General features: G+C 38.9%; 1 protein-coding gene across 6 annotated transcripts in view; it reads left to right on the forward strand.

Moving 5' to 3' along the window:
• Positions 1 to 21861, forward strand: part of cpeb4b (cytoplasmic polyadenylation element binding protein 4b) — a 34401-nt gene that overhangs the window by 9519 nt on the left and 3021 nt on the right. For 3 of the 6 annotated variants that reach the window (XM_085289468.1, XM_085289473.1, XM_085289469.1), the window contains 8 exons: positions 6814 to 6904; positions 13236 to 13286; positions 16816 to 16839; positions 17934 to 18104; positions 18392 to 18481; positions 18849 to 18967; positions 19141 to 19255; positions 20292 to 20473. In XM_085289468.1, the coding sequence (XP_085145594.1) occupies positions 6814 to 6904; positions 13236 to 13286; positions 16816 to 16839; positions 17934 to 18104; positions 18392 to 18481; positions 18849 to 18967; positions 19141 to 19255; positions 20292 to 20473 (843 nt within the window). The remainder of the gene's footprint in view (positions 1 to 6813; positions 6905 to 13235; positions 13287 to 16815; positions 16840 to 17933; positions 18105 to 18391; positions 18482 to 18848; positions 18968 to 19140; positions 19256 to 20291; positions 20474 to 21861) is intronic. The other 3 variants (XM_085289470.1, XM_085289474.1, XM_085289471.1) reach the window with 2 other exon arrangements.

A 21861-nucleotide genomic window follows, 5' to 3' on the forward strand; every position in this document is an offset into this window, starting at 1 on the left:
TTTTCTTTTTTTTTTAACTAATGAGCGGTGCACCGGCAAGCACATAACTCTCCTGCTCATACAGCCTCATTGTGCCCTTCTTACGCCCTTGACAGACGCTCTGCAACAGGAAGAAAGGGCACTTGTGTATACGTGTGTGCATAAGCCCTAATTAGTCACTGAAATATGTGTTCAGCAAAATTTGATATAACAAAAAAGAGTTGACAAAGGAAAGTTTATGTTCAGGTGTCTTATAGGGCTGCTCGATTATGGCAAAAATGATAATCACGATTATTTTCACTGAAATTGAGATCACGATTATTTGACGATATTTATTTAACCCTTTAAGACCTACTATAGAACAAAGTCCACCAGATCTTATATTATTTTTTTTACATGCTGTAGTGCCATTTGTGGGAGCATTTCAAGTTGCTATACATCAATACAACTGTTATAGCCCATATTTTAATAATATGTATGCATTAAGTCCATAGTAATTACATAAATTGCAAAAAAGTGCAATAAACTACAAAAAAAATTGAAAATCGCTTTTGTTTTGTTTACATATATTTCTACTTGGAGAAATTTAAGAGGCTTATCCCTCAAAACTTTAAATACAATAAAGTTGCAAAAAATAGTTTACAACAACAGGAAATTTATTTTGAGTGTCTTCATAGTTTTATTTTGGAGATACAGCAATTTTTATATACTGCAGGAAAAACAAAAAACAATCCTATGATGCAGATTTGCAAAGAAAACAGCATGTGCATCATTTCACTGTGGGAAGTGTTACGAACAGCTGATAGGAACGGCAAAGCGTGTTTCTGGAATATTATGTTTTTGTTCCTGCAAGCGCTTTTTATGCAATTTTTGCAAAGCTATATGTGGAACGAAACCGTGACCGAGGACAAGCTGATGGTATGAGATGTAAGTACAACTCCTCTGGTTTCATATGCAAAACAAATTATTGCGCTAGCTTACACGGTTCAGGTTCTACAGGGATTTAAAAATAGTTACGCAAAACGGAGCGTGCTGCTCTGACCGGCTTTAAAGGGTTAACAATGACTTTAAAAAATAATATAAAATAGTGTGCAACACCACTGAAGTTTTTTTTTTTTTTTTTAAACTCTCTTTTCAACCAACGGCAGTCACTCTCCAAATAACTTCTGCTTAGCTTTCCGAGCTTCCCTCGGGTCCTCTTAATCAGCGGTCTCCAACCTTTTTTGCGCCACGGACCGGTTTATGCCCGACAATATTTTCACGGACCGGCCTTTAAGGTGTCGCGGATAAATTAGGGAGGGGCTAATAATCGGCTCAGTCATTTTTAATGATCGTTGAAAGCCCAGATCGTAATCGTGATTAAAATTCGATTAATTGAGCAGCCCTAGTGTCTTATTATAGGTAGCTTTGCTGAATGCATACAGTAAGTGAGTTGTTTTAATCTAATCCCCAAGCAGTTCAAATACTGCTTGAACGCCTCCCTTTGTCACTTGTTTTAAAACCCAAACGCACACACTGTTCAGACAACACTGTGTATTTGGTTGTTTTTGGCAGCTGGGAGTAGTTAATATTACTGTTTAGTACAATCACCAGAGCTGAGCAATGTGGAATTTTTAAAAATTTTTTTTATCACAATTCTTTTCTTTAATGTCAGTCTATCGATCAGTATATAATTTTGACTTTTTACTTGTGATGATGTAAGGTTGATTTTGATTTAAATATTTATTTCTGGTCTGCATTTTAAAACGAAATAGGTATATAACAAAGTGACAATCTAATCAGTTAAAGTTCTGTGACAGAAGAACGCAAACAAATGTCTAAATTCTTTGGTCAGTTCCAAATAAATAAAATGGATCCACATTTAAGAATGGAAAATAAATCACTAAAAATGGCATCGATACTTTTCTGTTGATTCAAACCGTTCTGTCCCAGTCTTCTGAGCCTTGGACTGTGTCCTCTGGGGTGTCGTGCTCTGTAATGCATGAGTTTTCGTTAACATTTTCTGGTGTCATTTTGTCCTTTAGCTTGCTCATACTCCTGACGTTCTACTGTACGTGGTTGCAGGAGCCCAGACATTAGCGCATGTGCCACTACCTGCTGCTCTTCCTACGCTTTGCAGGTCACGTTAACCTGATATGGCTCAAACTCTGCTATTCTCATTGTCATTGGACTTTTGTGTTGCCTGTCAAAACATGGATGGAATGAGTTTTATCAACTTTATATTTATTTTGTGATAATTAAATAATCACAAGCGTCAAAAGAACAACTTGTTTCCCTTTCCTGTACTACATTTTTCCTCTTTTTATGATGAATTACCTCACTATTCACTTTTGCTCTCCCCTTTCTTTAACAGCTGTATCTACCTTCCTTCTTTGGCCTTTCTATCTTTTACAAATCTCAGGGATGTAATTAAAAGTTCAACCTTCCGACAATTGAATATAAGCGAACTATTAAATAACCTCCAAATTCTAAAGCCTTGACAAATTACACATCACCAGTGTGTAATTTAGTTACTCTTTTTTTGCCTTTATGTTGTGCATCCCTTTACCCTGCCACAGCTTCCATTTTATCTTAACAGCCAGATGACATTGATGATTAATGTTGAGAGTTAATCACCCACAGCATGTTGGATTTAATCATTCTTTGATGACTCTACATGCCATGAAAATCTGTTGGAGGTTGCTCAGTTTGGTGCTGCTAAAGATTAGATTCTGTTTAGAGGGAGCAGTCACACAGTGGTAGCCAGGCCCAGCCCTGGTTTTGTTTGCTTTTTTGTTTTTTTCCAAACATGCTTGACTTGAGCTTTTATGATATTAAAGGCAGCGTGTTGTCGGTGGTCTCTGTTATAGACGGAGCCGATGATAGGCTCTCCTGTCCAAATAAATATCTCCTGTCAAAAATAGACATTGTTTTTTATAGATGTCTAAAATTGATTGGAATTGACTCTGTGTAAATATACCAGGGAGCCCAGAATGGCAAAGCCCAGATCTACCTAGACTACTTTTTCAGTCAGTGTTAAGCAACTAGTGTGTGCTGTGTGCAGCACTTTATGCACTGGTTGTAAAGCTAACCCATATCATAATTTAATGAACCATAGATTGAATGACAGATGAACCAATTTCTGATCATGTGTGACCCAGTACGCTTTTGTCAAGCATTTCAAATAAGCTTCTTAGACAATGCATAGGTCCCAATTTAAACAAAAAAAGAAAGAAAAGGGGGAAAAAAAAGAATTGATTCTTAATTTTAGATTGATAAGAATTACTGGCTGAAAAAGTCAAATTATCTGAGAGGTAATTGTAATGGAATAATAAATAATAAGCCCATTTTTGTGTGTTCCATAATCCTTATTCTGGATAATAGTCCAAAATTTTTAAATGATTAGTTTGGTGCATAGTTTTTAATTCAGTGTCAAACAAACAGCAAATGGCACCGGGCCTGGTAGAGTAAGGTTGCCTTGCTGCATACAACCAACAATTCACACCTATCATGCATAGTAAAAGGAAAAAACCCTGCACTGTCACTGTTTACATTATCAGCTTCAAATAGACTGCTTCAGGGTTACACGTTTCTGCAAGAGATGATTTTGCAGTGTGAATGGGCTGCATGCAAATTTAAGTGTATGCATTAGGCCGTGTTCATAGATTACAAGAACTACCATATAAACCGTCATTTTTCTTGCTTGTGGCTAATGTGCGTGCATCTGTGCATGCTTGCAATCTGTCAGGGATAAGCTCTTTGCTGGACAGCTGGCCAGTTGTTGAGAGCGAGTGAGATGCAGAAATCTGATGATTAATCACTCTCCAGGCTAATGCTTAGCAACTGCAGAGAACCAGCCAGGCCTCAAGTCCACCATACTGAGTCCATCTCAGCCACAAAATGAATTTGTATTATCCAGAAACAGTATAATAGAATTACCCTGTCATACTACACCGCCCACATATGATGGTAAATAAACTGATGCCACAAAGCGTGCGAATCCAAAAATGCGTACAGCATTGTCCGCTTCCTATTTGTATGCATTTGTCGTCATGTTGGAATATACTCATTACCCTTGTATACTTAAGGCAGAAACCAAACCTGGACTCTGTTTCTGCTTCCCTTGCCTTGGAGTGTTTGACTTATTTGTCCTTAGGCAATAGCGCAAGTGCACATATTATACTGAAGCGGATATGAGAAAATGGTGGATACAATCTGGCCTGTATCCCCATGTTGATATTTGTTTTGAGGGAGAGAGAGTTAGTGCATTGGGTGTGTTCTGCCACAGTGTTGTTTCTGTTGTAGTCAGCTCAAATGCTGGTAAGAAATTTGGCTACAGCTGGGAAGTTTGGCTGTTTTACCAGCCAAGTGTGCCAGATACCCAACCACGCTCTTCAAGCCGATCAGATAGTAGATATTGAATTTTGGTGAACAACTCCAGACACCGGACGGTAGATTAATGAGGAAAAAGAGAAAAAGTGTGTTGCCCTCCTAGTCAACCCTTGAAGTGTAGTTCACTTGGATAGGTGTGTTTCTTCTGAGCCTTTTAGCATGGTAACACAAAGGACAATGAACATTTCTTAGTCTTTTCTGACACTGCCTGCAGTTTGCCGTTAGGCTTTGAATTGGTTGCTGGTTTAACAACAGAGATCTTTGCATAGCTGCTGCTGAAGAAACAACATAGTAAATTTAAAGAGTGACTGATAATGCAGCCTTAGTGACATGATGGGTAATTCTCTGCCCATTATCAGTCAGGCCCAGGGCAGAGCTGACTATGTAGTGTTGTTGTCAGGATGTTTTCTCTGTTTTGTCTGAAACGGTGAACTTGTTTCTGTGTCATGCTTTATTTCAGTTATTTAACACTTTTCTCTTCCGTTTTTCTCGAGGCAGAAGTTTTCTGACCAACATTCGAACTGTTGCTACACCTGAACTGTATGAGTTTACTGCTTACTTTGCTTATAGTTTTTAAATTTGGATTTAGAGTTTTCCACATTTCATCTGAACTGTCCGCCGATTAGGTTTAAAAAGAAACAGGCCACATTGTTTCACACTGATGCTTTTGTTATTTTAACACTGCGTTGCTGACATGGTTTGGAAGTCTGATCTGTCAATCATCCTGTCAGGTTCAATTGCTTCGAAGTGGATGTTTTTACAGCGTTAAACCTGAACACATCAGGTGTGTTCTGGCATTGTTATTTTAGAAGCATGACAGTTAGTAGTTAGGCAGCCATTCCTTCTCCTGTCTTTTTTTTTTTTTTTTTTTTTTTTTTTTTTGTTAAATTGTAATAATCTATTTTATGTTTTTACATATTTACACAAAATGCTAACGGTTGATTTTCTTTGAGTGCCGCTCTACAAATTAGTTGGAGATTGTTTCTCATTTAAAAAATCCCTTAAATAATCAAGTAGTCGATGGACTAGATACCAAACTGAAAGTAGGACATGCATATTCAGTCGTGACCAAGTTTTGAGAGAATAAACATGACTAAACTTTTTAGTCATAGGGTACAGCCTATGAACAACAACTTCTAGCTAGAACAATTGCTGCCTTTGTCAAGTATGAGATCTCTGACACATGCATGAGGAATATAAAAGGTTTTTTAAGGCATTTCTACTTTTGAAGTTGGTATTTGTTAGAGAATGGCTTGGAAAATGGTGGAGGAGGAAGGAAGCAATGAGACATTGAAAAGCGAGATGCGAATAATAATTATTTCATATTTAACTTTTGGTTCTTTCAGAGGAAGGGAAACCCAAAGAGTTGATCACTTTCTTTAGAAGTTGTTGACAAAGACTGCATATTTTGTCTGGCTGAGGTGGAGTCTGCACTGAAACCTTATCAGCATGCCACTTGGAGTGTGTGTGTTTGTTTATGGGTACATGTTTTTAGTGTGAGAATATTTTGTATATACACATCGTATGGGTGTGTGCGTGTTAACACGTATTTGTGTGTGCATACAATTATATCCAGTGTGGCTGGCTGATATGCCAAGGATGCCCTTGTTGTAGGTGACGAAGCTTTTGCCCAGGAATTTGCTTGGCTCATGCTCCATTTGACTGCTTGTTTTTCTCTTGACTTTCATTATGTTGCCTCATTGAACGAGTCTGTTTATTGCTTGTGTTTACTTTGCAAGTTGCACAGCAGGAAAAGCACACAAAAACATGCAAGAAAAGAAATTAGGGTTGAATTAAACACATAGTAATTAAGCACATAACAGCATCTTATAAGATGAGAGAAATCAACTGCTGAGAGCAAAAGCTAGATTTAATAAAAGAAAAGAACAACATTTAATTCTTCTTCCCATTGGTAGATACAATTTTTAAGCTACTTTGGGATGAGTCCTTCTGGACCCACACAATAAAGCTGAACACAACGTGAGCCAAGAAAATGCTATAACTTTTTTTTATTTCTCATTTCTTACTTTTAAAACGATTTAAACCAATACTAAGTCTATGTGTACCTGTACAGTCTCTCACATTGAGAGAAACAAAGCTTTCTGTCAAGTCTTTTCTTTGAAACAAGCTCAAGTGAGGTGAGAAGAAACAGGAAAGCATGTGACTGTTCCCCTTTTTTAACTCTTTTTGGTCAAAAGTCTTTAAGTATTGCGGGAAGTTTTCACCATTGTGTAAATTTTCTAAGTTAAGAGTGAACATGTCTGTCTTGTGGCAAGACAGTCTTTGGCAAGCTTAGATATTAACCAAGTCATTGTCGCATTAATAAGGCAATTTCTTCATTGCTCCGCTTTAACAATTAACACCATTGGTTACCACATTTCTTTTTATAGTTGTGTTAACTGCATGTCTTTGAAGCAGGCTAAAAATGTGACACAGTGTTTCTTTTTTCTCTCCTCTGTTTAGGAGCGCACCAGGTCATTTGACAGCTTCAACATGAACACTCTGGAGAGCTCCCTGATTGACATCATGAGAGCTGAGCAGGACAGTCTGAAAGGTAAAGATGCCAGTTGTCAATCAAGATCATGAAACACTAAGCAGACCAGTAGCATTTTTTTTTCTTCCTTTTTTCTGTTTTTAATTTGACATTGCGTTAACAGCAGAGCTGTTTTTTCATAGAAGGCCACAGGCCTAGACACTGGTGAATGTCTGACAACCACCAGTCGCTAGCAAAAAGTGAGTCTCCAGCATAAAGGTTTCGCCTTTTGAAATGTGTTGGTTGCGGCAATATGTTTCAATCTGTTTGTGACCAACGAGGAGGTTTTTGGTGCGACAGATGTCTCCCAGCATCAGCCTACAACTTCCAGCAACCATACATTTTTCCCTATTCTATAGGCAGGGAATTTTCTTTTTTTACTATGGATTCGGTACAGGAAATGAGTGTATATGCTGAAAGTGTATGCTTCCCATTTAGCATGTCTGTATTTTTAGAAAACCTGTGATGCGCTGGAGGTAGTTGTATGGACCTTTATCTTTAGATGCATCATATTTTCCCACAGATGGCACACATACTATGATACTGATCTTGTCATTATTTGTCCAGTAAATGGCTGGTGTGCAATAGTTATTCAGTGCATGTCAACTGATCTCGCTGAAAATGAGTTTCACAATATAACATGCAAACACTTTGCAGTACACTCGTTATTTTGCATTTGGCAGTTTTCCTCATATAAGGTGTGCAATACAAGAGGGAAAAAAATGTTAATGTGCAAGCAGGCTTTACCTTTAAACACTTGTCTTTGTTATGGATTGTAGCTTATTTGGCCGCACAAAGGAACAACAGCTCACACACAATAATTTATCAGTTAACGCCTCAGTTTTTAGCAGAGAGGTTTCACCTCCTCCACAGGTCAGCCATGTAGAGGCTTTGTCTTCTTTTTGTGCTATCATCGGCGATATTATGAAAGGCCACAGTGTGTAGCAGTCAGCTCACACCTCTGTCTTCCTTTTCCTTCTTTCTTCTTCCCACTCATCATAAAAAACACAAACCAAGACAAACAAAAACAAAATTCTCCTTGTGGCTTCTATTCTTCTTCTTTACATTTTCTGTCATATCCATATATGCGATTATTCTGGGTGCGACAAATGCAGCTGGGTGAGACTATGTTGCATTCTGGCTTATGCCAGAGCTGACGGCAGTGGATTTCACAAGCAGCTCTAGGCAAGGCAAGGCAAATTTATTTGTATAGCATAATTCAACAACAAGGTGATTCAAAGTGCTTTACAGAGACATTAGAAACAAAAACAAATAAAAAGCATGATTTAAAATTGATTAAAACAAGCAAACAAACAAACTAACTAAACACACACATTTCACACCTGTACGCGCGATCTGAACCCTTATCGTAAGGGGAGCTACCAGTCCTTCTGTGGACAAGCTACTTTCTATTTTAAATTCCCTGAATTTAAAATGGCATTGCTTGAAACTGTGTCTAATAGTCTGTTTTTGCTTGGAAGCCATATCAGGCTGTACAGAGCAGGTCAGGAGGAGACAAATCCACACATGTAAATGACAGAGAATCTGGTCATTTATCAAAATAAAAGACTAAACCTTTTGAAATGCTCTCAGTGTGATTCGAAGCATGCATAAAACTGCATCAGAGAGGTGCCTTTCCTGTGCAGCTGTTAATATTCTACTTGCTGTGTTACATATGGTATTCCCTGATGGCAGATGTTTTCCACGTCAGTTAGCGTTTTCTTATGCAAGTTGATTCCCATGGACCTGTATAGCAATAGTTGACTGACCTGCTTTTCCACTGTTATATAACACAATAAGGAGTTAATGAATTTAATATTTACAAAACACAGACGCCCAGCCATAGCCATCGTTGCTGCACATATTTGTGGTGTCCACAAGTTGCAGTTTTCAAAAGCACTTTTACCCACTATTGTTTTGAATCTGATGGTTTTTATATTGACAGATGACTGCACGATCAGCATAAAGTGAGCCTTTAGGAAGAGGGGTCCATTTAAGTGAGCTTGTTTCATAGAAACGGTGATGAACTGAGGGGCAATGCAAAAAGAACCATAAGATAAATACTGTCAGTTGTTTTAAATGTAATTCTCATCATCATTTTTATACTATTTTATTATTGTTTTTGCTATTTGTGCTAATTTTATTATTTTAAATGTCATTTTAATAATCATCTTATTTATTTATTTTTTAAATTAATTTATTTTATATTATTTTTTTATTTATTTTTTAACATGTTCAATGTATCATTTCTGGCATGTCAAGTGTACAGCACTTTGTGTTCAACTGGGGGCTGATCTGAAAGTGCTATATAAATAAATTACTTGCTTGCTTCAATCAAAGCTACTTCCGTGGCATCCCAGATTTAAAAACACAAAGTGTACAAACTGAACTGAAGGATAACTGAGCATGGTGCAATAGGTATAACCTCTTTCTCATGAATTTTAAGAAGCAGATGCAGAGAGATTCATGAGGGCTTAGGCTTTATTTAAATGGGAATTATGAGAGATGGGAGAGCCCTCGCTGAACTGAACTGACACTGTCGTTGTTTTCTAATGATCGCTGCTGCTAAGCTTTTCATGCAAAATAGTGTTGTGAAATAGTTTTGGTCCAAAATGTGTGAAGAAGTTGCATGCTAATTTTTTAACATGTTGGTGTAGACGTTGCCAAGAACAATGATACTTTTTAACATACAGTATTGGTCTTAGCATTAAAAGGAAACATTTATTTGATAGCAAACAGTGCTGCTGACCGGTTATCATAACCCAGAAATTGAATATTAAATTAATTCTACAGGAGTCTAATGATCATTGTTTTAAAGGGTGACGCTCACAGAAATAATCTGACTACAGAAAAGTTAGTCAGTGGCCAATAGTGAGTGTTGGCTAAGAGGATAGAGCTGAAGTTCTTAGTAATGATCATTGTTTGAAAGGAAGCACATTTGATTTCTCAAGGCTTAGGCTAAGTGTAAAAGGTAACTAACTATACAGTTAAAGTTGACTGTTATATTTGATAGTAGTTTAATAGGACAGAGGACTTAGATAATGATTATGTTGTTTTTGTTAGGTTGTACAAGTTTTAAGTCAAGGACCAGAAATTGATAGGAGTCTTCTTATGAGGTAAAAATGTGGTATAAAAAATCTCTAAATGGGAGCGATGTCGTGCGTAATATATGCATAGCTTTATGTTCCATAAAAACGCTTACTATACACATCAGTTTATTAGCAGAATAAATACAAAATAAAAGTTTTAAATACATTTTTAAGTATGGGATGCTACAGTAAGATCACTTCTTTAAACCTCGGACCTATCGGGCTCAGTGGCGGTATAATGTTGTGCTGTCAAATCTTAGTAAATGTTTCTTCAGTATTAGCAGAAGAAAACTAGAAGTCTGCCTCATTAAACATGTTTTGGTGCTTTAGCTCCACTGATGGATCCAAGAAAACACAGGAAGAGAAGTCAAAATTCTCTTCTAAAAACCACAAAGCTTCTGCTTTACATAACTTCATCACAATTTCAAAATACTGCATAGTCTGGTTTGCAGAAGTGATTTTTAAGCCCAACTTCCTATAAATATGATAGAATATGATATGTATACATCCTATAATACATGTAAAGTAGATGTTCTCTGCTTCGTTGATGCTAATATTAGCTCAGTGGTAGGGATGGGTACCGGTGTCCGGTGCCATGATGGCACCGGTTCTGACATAAACGGTAGTAACCAGACCGAAAAGCAGCGCACATTTCGGTGCTTTATTTCGGTGCTTTTTTTTCCTGAGCTGTGATACACTTCTAGCCAATCATTTTACGTTTCCCAGGATAGTAGGCGGGTCCAGGTACGTACGTTCTTTTAGAGCAGAGCTACAGATTAAAATGCCCAAGGCGAAGCGGTCAAAAGTCTGGCTGTACTTCACAGCAAAATATGCAAACTCAGCAGCCTGCAACAAGTGCTTTAAGCTGATACTGTGATACTGTCAAAGGAGGTAACATCTCAAATCCGATGAAACACCTGGCGACGCATAGCGTTTTTTTTTAAAAGCCCAGAAATGCGCCGTATGATAGCTTGCTGCGAGACCTCACACCGAGCGCATCTACTGTGCGTGGGTTGCCTGTTATCTGACCCGGAGTTAGCAATATCCCCCAAAAACCCCGAAGAGGAGAGTCCTGGCCCCTAGCCCTGCCAGTGTATCAGAAATGATGAGGATGATGATGCAGCAGCAGCCGTTCTTCTCTGCGTGAGTAGCTTAATGTTCGTGTGTAATTTACGTTGAGTAGGCTAACCATGTTATTACATTAATGCAGGTAAGGTGAACTAGCAAACATCATCATAGCTACATGCAGCTGTCTTCTTGTTTGATGGCAGATACTCCCTTCACCCTGGCCAAAAAGGCTAAAATGACCAAAGAAAAAGTGGAAAACAGTTAAACATGAGAGGTTTTGGATAAAGTTTGTGTTTTTTCCATTGATTAAGCACTGCTTCCAGCCAAGAGTGATACCATATATGCCCCATAGCTGCAGAAAAGGCTAACATTGTTATCTTTTTACAAAAAACCAGCTGAACATGAGAGGTTTTTGGACCAATTTTGTGTTCTCCATTCTTTAAGCACCGGTTTGAGCACCGTTTGAGCACCGGCACAGTTTCAAAAGTACTGATTTGGCACCGGTATCGGATAAAACCTAAACGATACCCATCCCTACTCAGTGGCATTCTCAGAACCTTTTTCTGTGTGGTCAGGTATGTTTACATTTTTCCGTTGTCTGCAAAGCTTGTCTGAAGAAAGATGACAAAAAGTAAATAATTTTAGACAATAATTTGATGCATAACAAATATTATATTATAATTACAGCGACTCTTCTCCGGGCCAGTTTTTGCTCTTTCTCTCCGTCACATGCATACATGCATCTACATAACAAACTGTGGCAGAATTCATACACAAGCACATTTAGATGCACATAAGCAGGGCAGCAATTTCTCATTCCGGCTTAACATATTGAACAAAGTGAGAGCAATGAAGCAAGGGAGCGGGCGAGACAAAATGTCTACAGTACAAGGAGCTTTGAATCCCTTCCAGCATTGTCCTGACTGACAGAAAGGATCCCTCTGTTCACCCGCCCCATGCATGCACACACACACACGCCGCCCCCCCCCCCCGGTCTTTTGTGTGCTCTGCATGCATGTGCTTTAACTGTTACAGTACTGTACTCACATGTAGCCAGGAGCATGCAAATCAGGTTCACAGAGCGGGCATGCACAGTCCTGCAGACACACAGGGATATGGTGCCTACTCGTGTGATCCTCGGAGACCATTATAGCCCTTTAAAATTCAGAATAGCAGGTGGTGCTCAGATGGACTTTTACCTTAGTGTCATCACATCACTAAGGTCTGAATTGTAGTCCAGAGGATTTTAGTTTGGTTTGGTTGCCACCTTTGAGCTTATTTTGATTAAACTGAACTCATTTTATTGCATTTTTATTCAGATAATGATGATGGGTGCGCTACACAGTCGAATATTATCATCGAGCGAGTTTCTCTGCTCTGTGAGTCGGGGTTCTGTTTTTTTTCTGTTCCCCCCCCCCCCATAGTTCTAGGCAAACTATGGGGGGAGGAGCCAACACATTTCCATGTGACCAAGGCGTTGGAATGCACCAATCACAGGGCACTCATTACCCACTCAACAATGGTCGTACTATTTGAGCTCTTTCATGTCATTATCCCTCTGCAGCAAGTGGGCCTTGCATAACTTCGAAGCTTGTTTGGAATCATAACATGTTTGTGTAGGCGCGGGTGTGTGCATATGCAAGAGGGTCTTGGCAAATGGCTAAAATCTATAGCATGAGGCTTGGAGAATAACGAGGTGATAAGAGGGAAAGAGATAGTTGATGTCCCATAGATGTAGGAGAAACATGCAGCGAGCGGTAACAAAGGTTGTGGTCATAGCTGTCCCAGCTAAAGTCTGCTCTGGATTAACACTTTAAAAAAACTTATAACAAAGTAAAGTCACCAACTGTTCCTATATTATGCGCAGAATAGATCAAATAGTGCCCCTCGGCAATTTAATTAGTGCACTGCTGTAATTGTCAAGAGGATTATTATGGTAACAGCCCTTTTCCAAATACAAAGTACTGATTGATAGTGTTAGTGGTGCTGTCTTGCCTCACATTGTTTTTAGCTGGCTGTAGCTGGTGTGGAGGGCAGACATCGCATTAGTGACAGCCATTTTATTACTATATCTTTCATATTCTTAATAAAATACAGATTTTTCTTTCAACTGGTCAGTGAAAATATAATAATAGCTTTATAGGAAGGTTTATATGATATAACAAAAGATTTTTTTGTTGTGTTTCCCTATGTAGGTCGTCTTGGTTTTCCTCACCCAGGAGGGGACAACCCTCTTCCCCTCAATGGTACGTATGGTAACCTAAACACTCAAGAGTCTGCTAAAATGACAAACTGGGCAATAACAAACTAATTAAAAAATTAAATCATAAAATGCTGATATCTCTGATAAATTTATTTATTGCAAGCTGGCATTCATTTTATTTATTTTATTTTTTTTTAAAAAGGGCCTTTATCGCTTAAAAACGCCCAATAAGTTAAAATGGACAAGTGGACAGTAGATCGACGTGAAGAAGAGTCAGATGTTTCAGATGGTTTTTTTGGAGACGTAACAAGGTGGGCTTCATCAGTCTGAGGAAATGGCAGTAATCTCTCATTCAGACATGGGATGCTTTTCCATTAACGTCCCTCATAGCTTCCCAGCCAGTGCCATGATGGAGGGAGAGAGTGATGGCATGCCTGTATTGTATCGACTCTAGCGAAGCGTAACTGCACTTGAAGGTTTAGTTGTTTGCCGCTGTTGTTGCTAAGAGCGGTGTTTCTGTCTGTGTACTGTTCATTGCAGCAGCTGCTCCTGCCCCTTGCATGCAGGATCAGAAAGTAGGCGATCTCCCTGATAGACTGAGAGAAGCAGGAATACATATTTTATGATTGGAAAATGAGTTAGTTAGACACAAGACACTTGTGCAGTTGTAATCTTGAGTGTGTAACCATTAGTGTGACTGGTTTCAGTTAAAAACTTGTTGGTAAGAGTGCCATTGTGACTCTTAGAGGAAGTAGCCACGATATTTATGCAGACACAAAGGTAGGGTGTTTAGATGCCGTCAGATTCTTGGAGAAGAGTGCACATCTTAAAGGAGGGAGGTAGGCTAAATATAGCAGGTGGAGATGCAGATCTTTCTGTTCGTCTTACCTGAAGTTAAATACAAGCACATCCCCACATGCCTGCTTGAAATTAAACTAACAAGCATATATTTTTGTGCCCTTTCTCCTAGCTTGAAACTAATGTGGGGCTCTTCCCTTTCTACCTGTTACTGTTGAGATTGCTTAGTCCCCAAAGCCAAGCGGTAAAGAATGGATTGAGAAATGTGGACAAGTGGAGGGAGCGAAATGGTGTTTTTTCACCACTCTTTAATAAGTGGATAGAAAGCAGCAATGAAAGGGAAACTGCCTTTGGTTTGAATAATTTGCTAAATACCAGAAATAGTTTGATAGGTAGTTACACTAAAGATGAACCTCTTTGCTGTTCTCATGCTTCTTAAGGAGGCTCTTTCATCTTATGTTTGTTTTGCTTTTAAATGCATTCTTTAATCCTGGTGCTTCTCAAAAATAAGATATGGAGCTCGAAATTAGAATTGGCTTTATACTTTATTTCTTTCCTCAGCGGGTAGGAAAAAACCAAACCATTCATGTCCACATGATATGTGGAATTTAGTGGCTTCTACTTTGCCCTTGTACGCTACAGTTTCCTTTATTGTCCTTTTAGCTTTTTGCTTCTGGGCTTGGGGCTAAGATGTAAAACATGAAAGGCCAGCAGTTTCTTCAAAAGATTGCCGAGTCACATGGCAAGATCACATGATCAGGAGCTGTCATCAAGCCCCGAGACAGATGGTGCCAGCGGATAGGCAGCAGATAGAGGATGCACACTAGCCAAACCCTCCCTTCCATCCCTCTACCCCCACCTCATAAGAACACAAAGATTGCATTCCTATCTCCTGTTCTTTCACCCTTTCATTTTCTTTGACCATTTTTTCTTTTTCTCCTGTTCACGCACTTCTTATAGCTCTGTGTGCTTCCTTTTAGTCTGCTTTCTTGACTCTCTTGGGCTCTATTGCTAGCCTTTGTAGCCCCCCCCCCCCCGGTTGATGTCCATCTGGGTTGGAAAATCCACTGAGGGAGGCCAGGATTGTTGCTCATGCGCTCTTCTCCATGTTGCTCTTTTACATGGGTTGAGGCCTGGTTCACTCCAGTGTGCACATTTGAACATTTGTCACTTTAGCTCAAGGCCAGTATAGTCCCCCCCCCCCCCCGCAATGATGTCAGCATCAGAGAAACCACTGCCCTGGGAAAAGTTTGGATAATGACACACTGGATACATTTTCTTTCTGTTAATTAGGCTAGATTGAAACTGCTGTTGTCAGGGGTAGTGCTGCTTGACCTTCAGTGATGCATTTGATGTCTTGGAGAGTTCAGATTTAGTCACTAAATTACTGAGGTCATGCTTATAGTAGAGGTCTCAATTTTATTTATTTTTTAAATAAATAAACGTCTTTTACACTTATTGAGCCTAAGGCAATATTTATCTATTTGCAGCATTACATTCCTGGAAAACATTCTAGTGCAAACTAACATTTTCTTCAGCTCAATGAAGAAAAAAAGGTTGTAAATTGACTTTTATTATGAAAGAGTCACACAGGAAGTGCAGTGCATTTATCAGTGAACTTGTATCTTAATGCCATTATTCACTGTGATGTTTTTTTTTTTTAATTTTATTTTGGATAACAGATGGGTTTGAAATATTGCAGGGAGTAATGAAACAAGCAGGAGCAGCCACTGTGAACCATTAGATAAAGAGCTGCAGGCAAAAGGCTGTAACTTCCCTGCTGTTTGCAGGTTCATGCTGTGTGGAGCACACATGCAGGTCAAATATGACCTACAGTTTTAAAGCACATTTGCTGTTAGCTATAGGTCTTGCTAAATTAGACCTGAAATCCAGTTTAAGGTTCAGCCCTGGGATCAACTCTTCGTCATCGTCTTTCCGTTTGCATAATTATGCAGACTTGCTTAATTTTGGTACTTTGCAGTCAAGCTAGGTGAACTGGATAATTCACACGGCTGTTTGGCTGGCATTGAACATATAATTATATCTGGCACTTAACTTCACACAAAGCTGCAGTTGTTCCGAAACTGGTTTCTATTCATGCTTTTATTATTTTCTTTTTCCTCCTTCCTCCTCTTTCATTTTCTTCCCCTCTTTTAATTGAAGGCTTCATTTGATTTTTGATAGATGTTCCTGATGTGCTTCACTTTCAAGTTTCAATTTTTCTGCCATTTCTGTCAATATTCCTATTCAGAGCATCCATACATGTAGCGTAACACTTCATGTTATCCTTCAGTTTCTTTGTTAAAGGTTATCCCAGGGCTTGTATTGAATTACAGAAATGTTTTGCTGTTGAACTGAGATGTCCTTTTTTAGCTGTGCGCCTTTAGATTGTCTCCTTTATCCCCTTCTCATAATGAGTCAGCATTTTATTTTGAAAGTGCTATATTAATAGCGAGGTGACCTTTACAGCGTGTCTATATAAAGTGTCCTTTATAAAAAATACAGCAAGTTTAAAATGATTGTCTGCAACCTTTCAAAATGCACAGTTCCACAATTAAAAAACACAAAACAAAAACCTGCTTGATAGTCGGTGTGCTGACAAAACCACAGGGTGTTTATGATTCATCGGTGATTAATAAAATCAAGGGCCCGCAGGCTGAAAGTGGATCGTCTCTCCATTGTCGTGCACCACCTGGCACTTTTATTGGTATTATGTGTATTATGGGACTTTTGTGAACATCCTCTTCTTTGATTTGTCCTTATTCCACATGCAGCCAGGAATTATAGCAGGAGACGAGGTAAAATGCAATCACAAATACATCATGTCTCGTTTTCAGCATATTTTCCCGCCCTATAAGCCTCAGTGTTTAACTAATCTTGTAATGTTAAGCAGTGTTATGATTTTATTGACTGTGGTCTGCTTGTTTGTTGTTACATTAACGGGCACGTGCATTTAGTTTTGGAATGGCCCTGTGCTTTTTTAAAACTTGTTTTCTTTTTTTTTTTTTTTATACGTGCAGTGATGTGACGAGTTTGTCTGCATGATTGTCTTTAGTGTCGAGCCTTGTTACTCGTCGTCAAGTGATCTTGTGCATCTTTTATCCTCAAGTTTTTGTTTCTCTCATTATGCTTCACTCTGCTCGCTTTTCTCCATCTTTGCTTGCATATTGCAAGATTAACTCAGACAATACAAGACGGTGTCACACTTAGCTACAAGTTAATGAGGCAGGGAGACGCGCAAAGTGTAATTCCTGATTTACACTCATTGCAAGAGGAGCCCGACACATGGCGAGGCACACACACTGTCAGTTAAGGCTAACGTCCTTGCATAAATCTTCATAAATCTTCATAAAGCAGCTCAGGGCAGGTTGTATAGGAGCAGGGATAGAGCAGGGAGAGCTTAACCTTTACCACACACAGTGCACTCTGAAAGCGTTTATACTTTCTCACTGATGGGACTAATGTGTGCGCGATAACCTTTATGTTCACAGGCAGCACAGTTCCATGTGTGATTCATGGAAGCTAATTAGGAATAAAGAACAACACATCAAGGACATTTAATTCGGTCAGACTGTGATGTGGTCCTTTCAGGCTCTAATATCTCCATTCTGCGTGCACATGTTTAACTGATTCTCTTCCAATTTGAATCAAATAGTTATATTTTAGTAAGTAAGATAAAAAGGTTAATGGTTTGTTTACTGTTGTTAGATCAAGAAAATTAAAGTAGTAGGAATTGAGGTCAGATAGACAAAGGGATGAAATTAAAGTGCTCATTTACGGCCATCTTTATTGTAGTGCCATTACCATGATTTACTGTTTTCTTTAAAAAAACAAAAATGTCTAGTTTTCTCTTCAAAAGATAAATCTTTTCCACCTTCTTCTTCTTTCTCAGGCCACTCTTCTCTCTTCCCCATAGAGGATGGTTTCCCTGATGATGAACGTGGAGACCAGGGTCTCGCAGGCCTAGGTTCCCCACACTGCTTTCCGCACCAGAACGGAGAGCGCGTGGAACGCTACTCGCGCAAGGTCTTTGTTGGAGGACTGCCCCCAGATATAGATGAAGGTGCAGTAGTAACATGATTAATATCAAAAGGATTGAATTCCTGGGTTACTTTTAGCCTTTTATGTAATCAAACTTAGAACAAGGGAACTTGAGGGAAAATGTAAAAAGTTAAAAATAAATAAATAAAGCAATCATGCCTGAAACACACAGGGCTTCTTACAGTACACCCCCCTGTAATTTACTGTGAAATCTGAGCAGGGCCTCTGCTCTAAATCTCCCCTGGTGTTTTCTTTGAAAAAGCTATGGGCTGACGATGAGGATGCATTATTATTATTTTTTCATTTCAGATGAGATAACAGCCAGTTTCAGACGCTTTGGACACCTGTTTGTGGACTGGCCTCACAAAGCTGAGAGCAAATCCTATTTTCCTCCCAAAGGTATCTTAAATTCCTTAAATTCACAGCTTGTTCACACTATGCTGTTTTTTTTTTTTTTTTTGTTTGTTTGTTTTTTTTGGCAACTGACTTCAGTATTCCTGGGTAAAGCAATGAGTGATAATCTGCTACAATCGATATCTATACATCTGAGCAATCTGGTTTTGTCTTCAGGCTGTTATCTGAAGCATTTGTCATCTCTGCTCAGATTGTTTGTATGTTTGTAAAAGCTTATGCCTTCCTGCTGTGCGAGCAGAGTGTCGTGATCAGACATGCTTTCACAGTAATCAGCAAACTAAATTCCAGCACAATCCTCTGTCAGTACTCTGCGGCCCCAGCAGCGAGAATAACCCTCTTGTGTTCTGTGCAGGCTATGCCTTCCTGCTGTTCCAGGACGAGAGCTCAGTGCAGGCTTTGATCGATGCCTGCATCGAGGAGGATGGCAAGCTGTACCTCTGCGTGTCCAGCCCCACCATCAAAGACAAGCCGGTCAGTGGGAACACACACACACACACACACACACACACACACACACACACACACACACACACACACACACACACACACACACACACACCAATATGCTTAAATCTATTGGTAGTCCCTTAGTAGACTAGAGCTAAAAAAAACCAAAACCCACTTGTTGGTTTTGTGTGTGACAGGTCCAGATCCGCCCATGGAACCTGAATGATAGCGACTTTGTGATGGATGGATCTCAACCTCTTGACCCAAGGAAAACCATCTTTGTGGGAGGAGTTCCTCGCCCACTCCGTGCAGGTATCCTTCTTTTTTATGCTGGTATTTTTCCGCCAGCTGAATGAACAACAAATGAGTGTTTATAATACAAACATCTGAGGAGTATTCTGTGCATATGCTTTGCATCTCAAGTGTTTTTTTGTCAAAAGCCTTTTAAAGGTTCTTATTTCCCTTCCCTTTGATTCAGTAGTCTAAATATTTTTATAGCATAAATGACCAAATGAGAACAATAAGTAGTAGTCTTCTCTTACTTCCTTTTCTTTCCCAACTGTTGAAATATCAGCCGTAAGCAAAATGCTTCCTTCTGTGAGACAAAATGTGATCAGCTTGTGCTTATAAAATTAGACCCGCTACAGGGTGAGGCTAAAGAGACACTGACCTACACTGGTTATTTCAGGAAGTAGTCTCTATGACACACTGTGCAGTGTTAAAAAAAATAAATATTTTTTTTCCCTTGATAATAATGTCACGTGTACTGTGTGTTCAAGTTTATGCCACCTTTGTGTAACTGTGTCTTAAACCTCTGTGCTGCCGTTTTAGAAAGGAACAAAGACATTAGGCCCAGCAGTGCATTAAATATTTTATGACCGTGTGTAATAACTGGGTTTAGATTTGCATTTTAAGAAAATCCACATATTAAAAAGGACGTTCAGACTTTTTAATGTCGTAATAAGTAAAGCTGAAATGTAAACTTGCAGGGATTTTTTTCCACAAACTGCATGCTTGTTAAAAAAACTGAAAAACAGTCATAAGGACGGTCAGTAAATTCAGGGCACTGCTTTCATATTTACCCCGTGAAACTCTGCAGGACTTTAATCCGTCCACGTTAATGGTTTAAACTCTCAGATGAACAGTTCTCATAAAGTATGTGTTTGTGTTTTCTGGTTACACTGGCATGAGTTTATGTGAACCTCTGTATCCACACAGGTAATTGCTGGATTTCTGTGTCCTGCAATCTTTGTGTCGGTGTGCTGTCTCCATCTGTGCATCAAACTTGTTTTTGTGAATGTTTTGTTGATCTGCTTGTGTGCGTCTTCCTCACCCTCCCTCTTTGCAGTGGAGTTGGCCATGATAATGGACCGCCTGTACGGTGGAGTTTGCTACGCTGGCATCGACACAGACCCCGAGCTGAAGTACCCCAAGGGAGCGGGGCGGGTCGCCTTCTCTAATCAGCAGAGCTACATTGCTGCTATCAGTGCTCGCTTTGTACAGCTGCAGCATGGAGAAATCGATAAACGGGTGAGTGGAAAGAGGAGAAAAAAAAAAGCTCAGTGTTTTTCTGTCTTCCCTCTCGGCCCCCTCCTTTCTTCAGCTTGCTTCCTGCTCTTACTCGTGGTGTTTCTTTCAGTTGCGCAAAGGTGATGCAAAGTTTTAACAGTTTTTCCTGGAGTAATATAGTCATACTATACTGCATTTTATACAGAAATCATCTAGCATATGAACAGAAGAGTATAAATGACTGCTGTTAAATTTAGCTTCAGATTTTACATCCACTTTAACCTTTATCCAGGCAGAGTAGTTATAATAGGCGTGCTGTGTTTGTGATGTAACTGGAGCAGAGAGTGATTTGTGTAACAGAATAATGTAGGTTCACCAGAAATGATTGGATGTTTTTAGCTGAAATATATCTTGGTGTGGTTGAACTGGGCTTAAGATTTTCATGTCTTCGCAAGCTGTAAAACTGCTCTAATGACGACTCTCCTGTTAAAGCAATAATTGAGATTTTTACTTGTAGAACTGCCTGAAATTCAGACTTTGTAACTGAGTGGACTGTTTTTTTGGTCAGCAGTTAAAACAGCTATTTTGACCAGTTTCAGTAGTAAGAGTACAAATTTGTTAACAAGTGCTTTTTTTTTTTTTTTTTTTTTTTAACATTCATACTGTATGTGTCAGTGAACCAGCATGCATAATACCAAAAACCCTGAAAGTGAAGCATCTAAATGGAATTTGGCTTTCATTGAGTTCATTTATCAGTGCTATACCTACTGTGACCTGAAAACTATTCTCTATAAAAAGGCTATGAACTCCAGAGCCTCACTCTTTCAGTATCAGGAACCCTACAGATGGTGCACAGTCTATTATTTATTACATTTTTTTTATTAGCCTTAATTCATAAGAATACTGTCAGTAACTTAGCCAGCGCTGTCAGCAGCAGAAGAATTACAGTAATCTCTACAGGCATGCTAATGAACTGTATATGACACAAATTCTACTGACAATAGGTGAGTTAAGATAACGTGAGACTCAGCAGATGCATGTAAAGTATAGGTAACATTATAAGATAAGACACTGGAGTAATGGTATGCTCTTTTAAGATTTGCATAATTGTGATGTTGTACAAATTTTGTGTAATGACTGCCTTGGTAACGTTCACCTCCCAATACTACAGTCATTCATCAGTGAGCAGGAAAGATAAAGAAGCAAGAGGTGTTCCAAAAGGTCATAAACAGGAAGTTTAAAATGCAGAAAATTTTTAGTATTTTAATAACGGTGAAGTCAGCAGTGCGATATTAACAACTTTAAACATTCTTTTGAATACTGATCAGGAATAGGAGATTATTCGGCTTTTTATTCATTCTGCTTTTTATAAACAAAAACAAGTGAAACACATTTATGCAACAAAACAA

The sequence above is a fragment of the Mchenga conophoros genome, linkage group LG10 (assembly GCF_057382185.1).
Source record: "Mchenga conophoros isolate Kocher_MC1m ecotype Shallow Benthic linkage group LG10, M_conophoros_male_GT1.1, whole genome shotgun sequence".
Classification (NCBI taxonomy): domain Eukaryota; kingdom Metazoa; phylum Chordata; class Actinopteri; order Cichliformes; family Cichlidae; genus Mchenga; species Mchenga conophoros.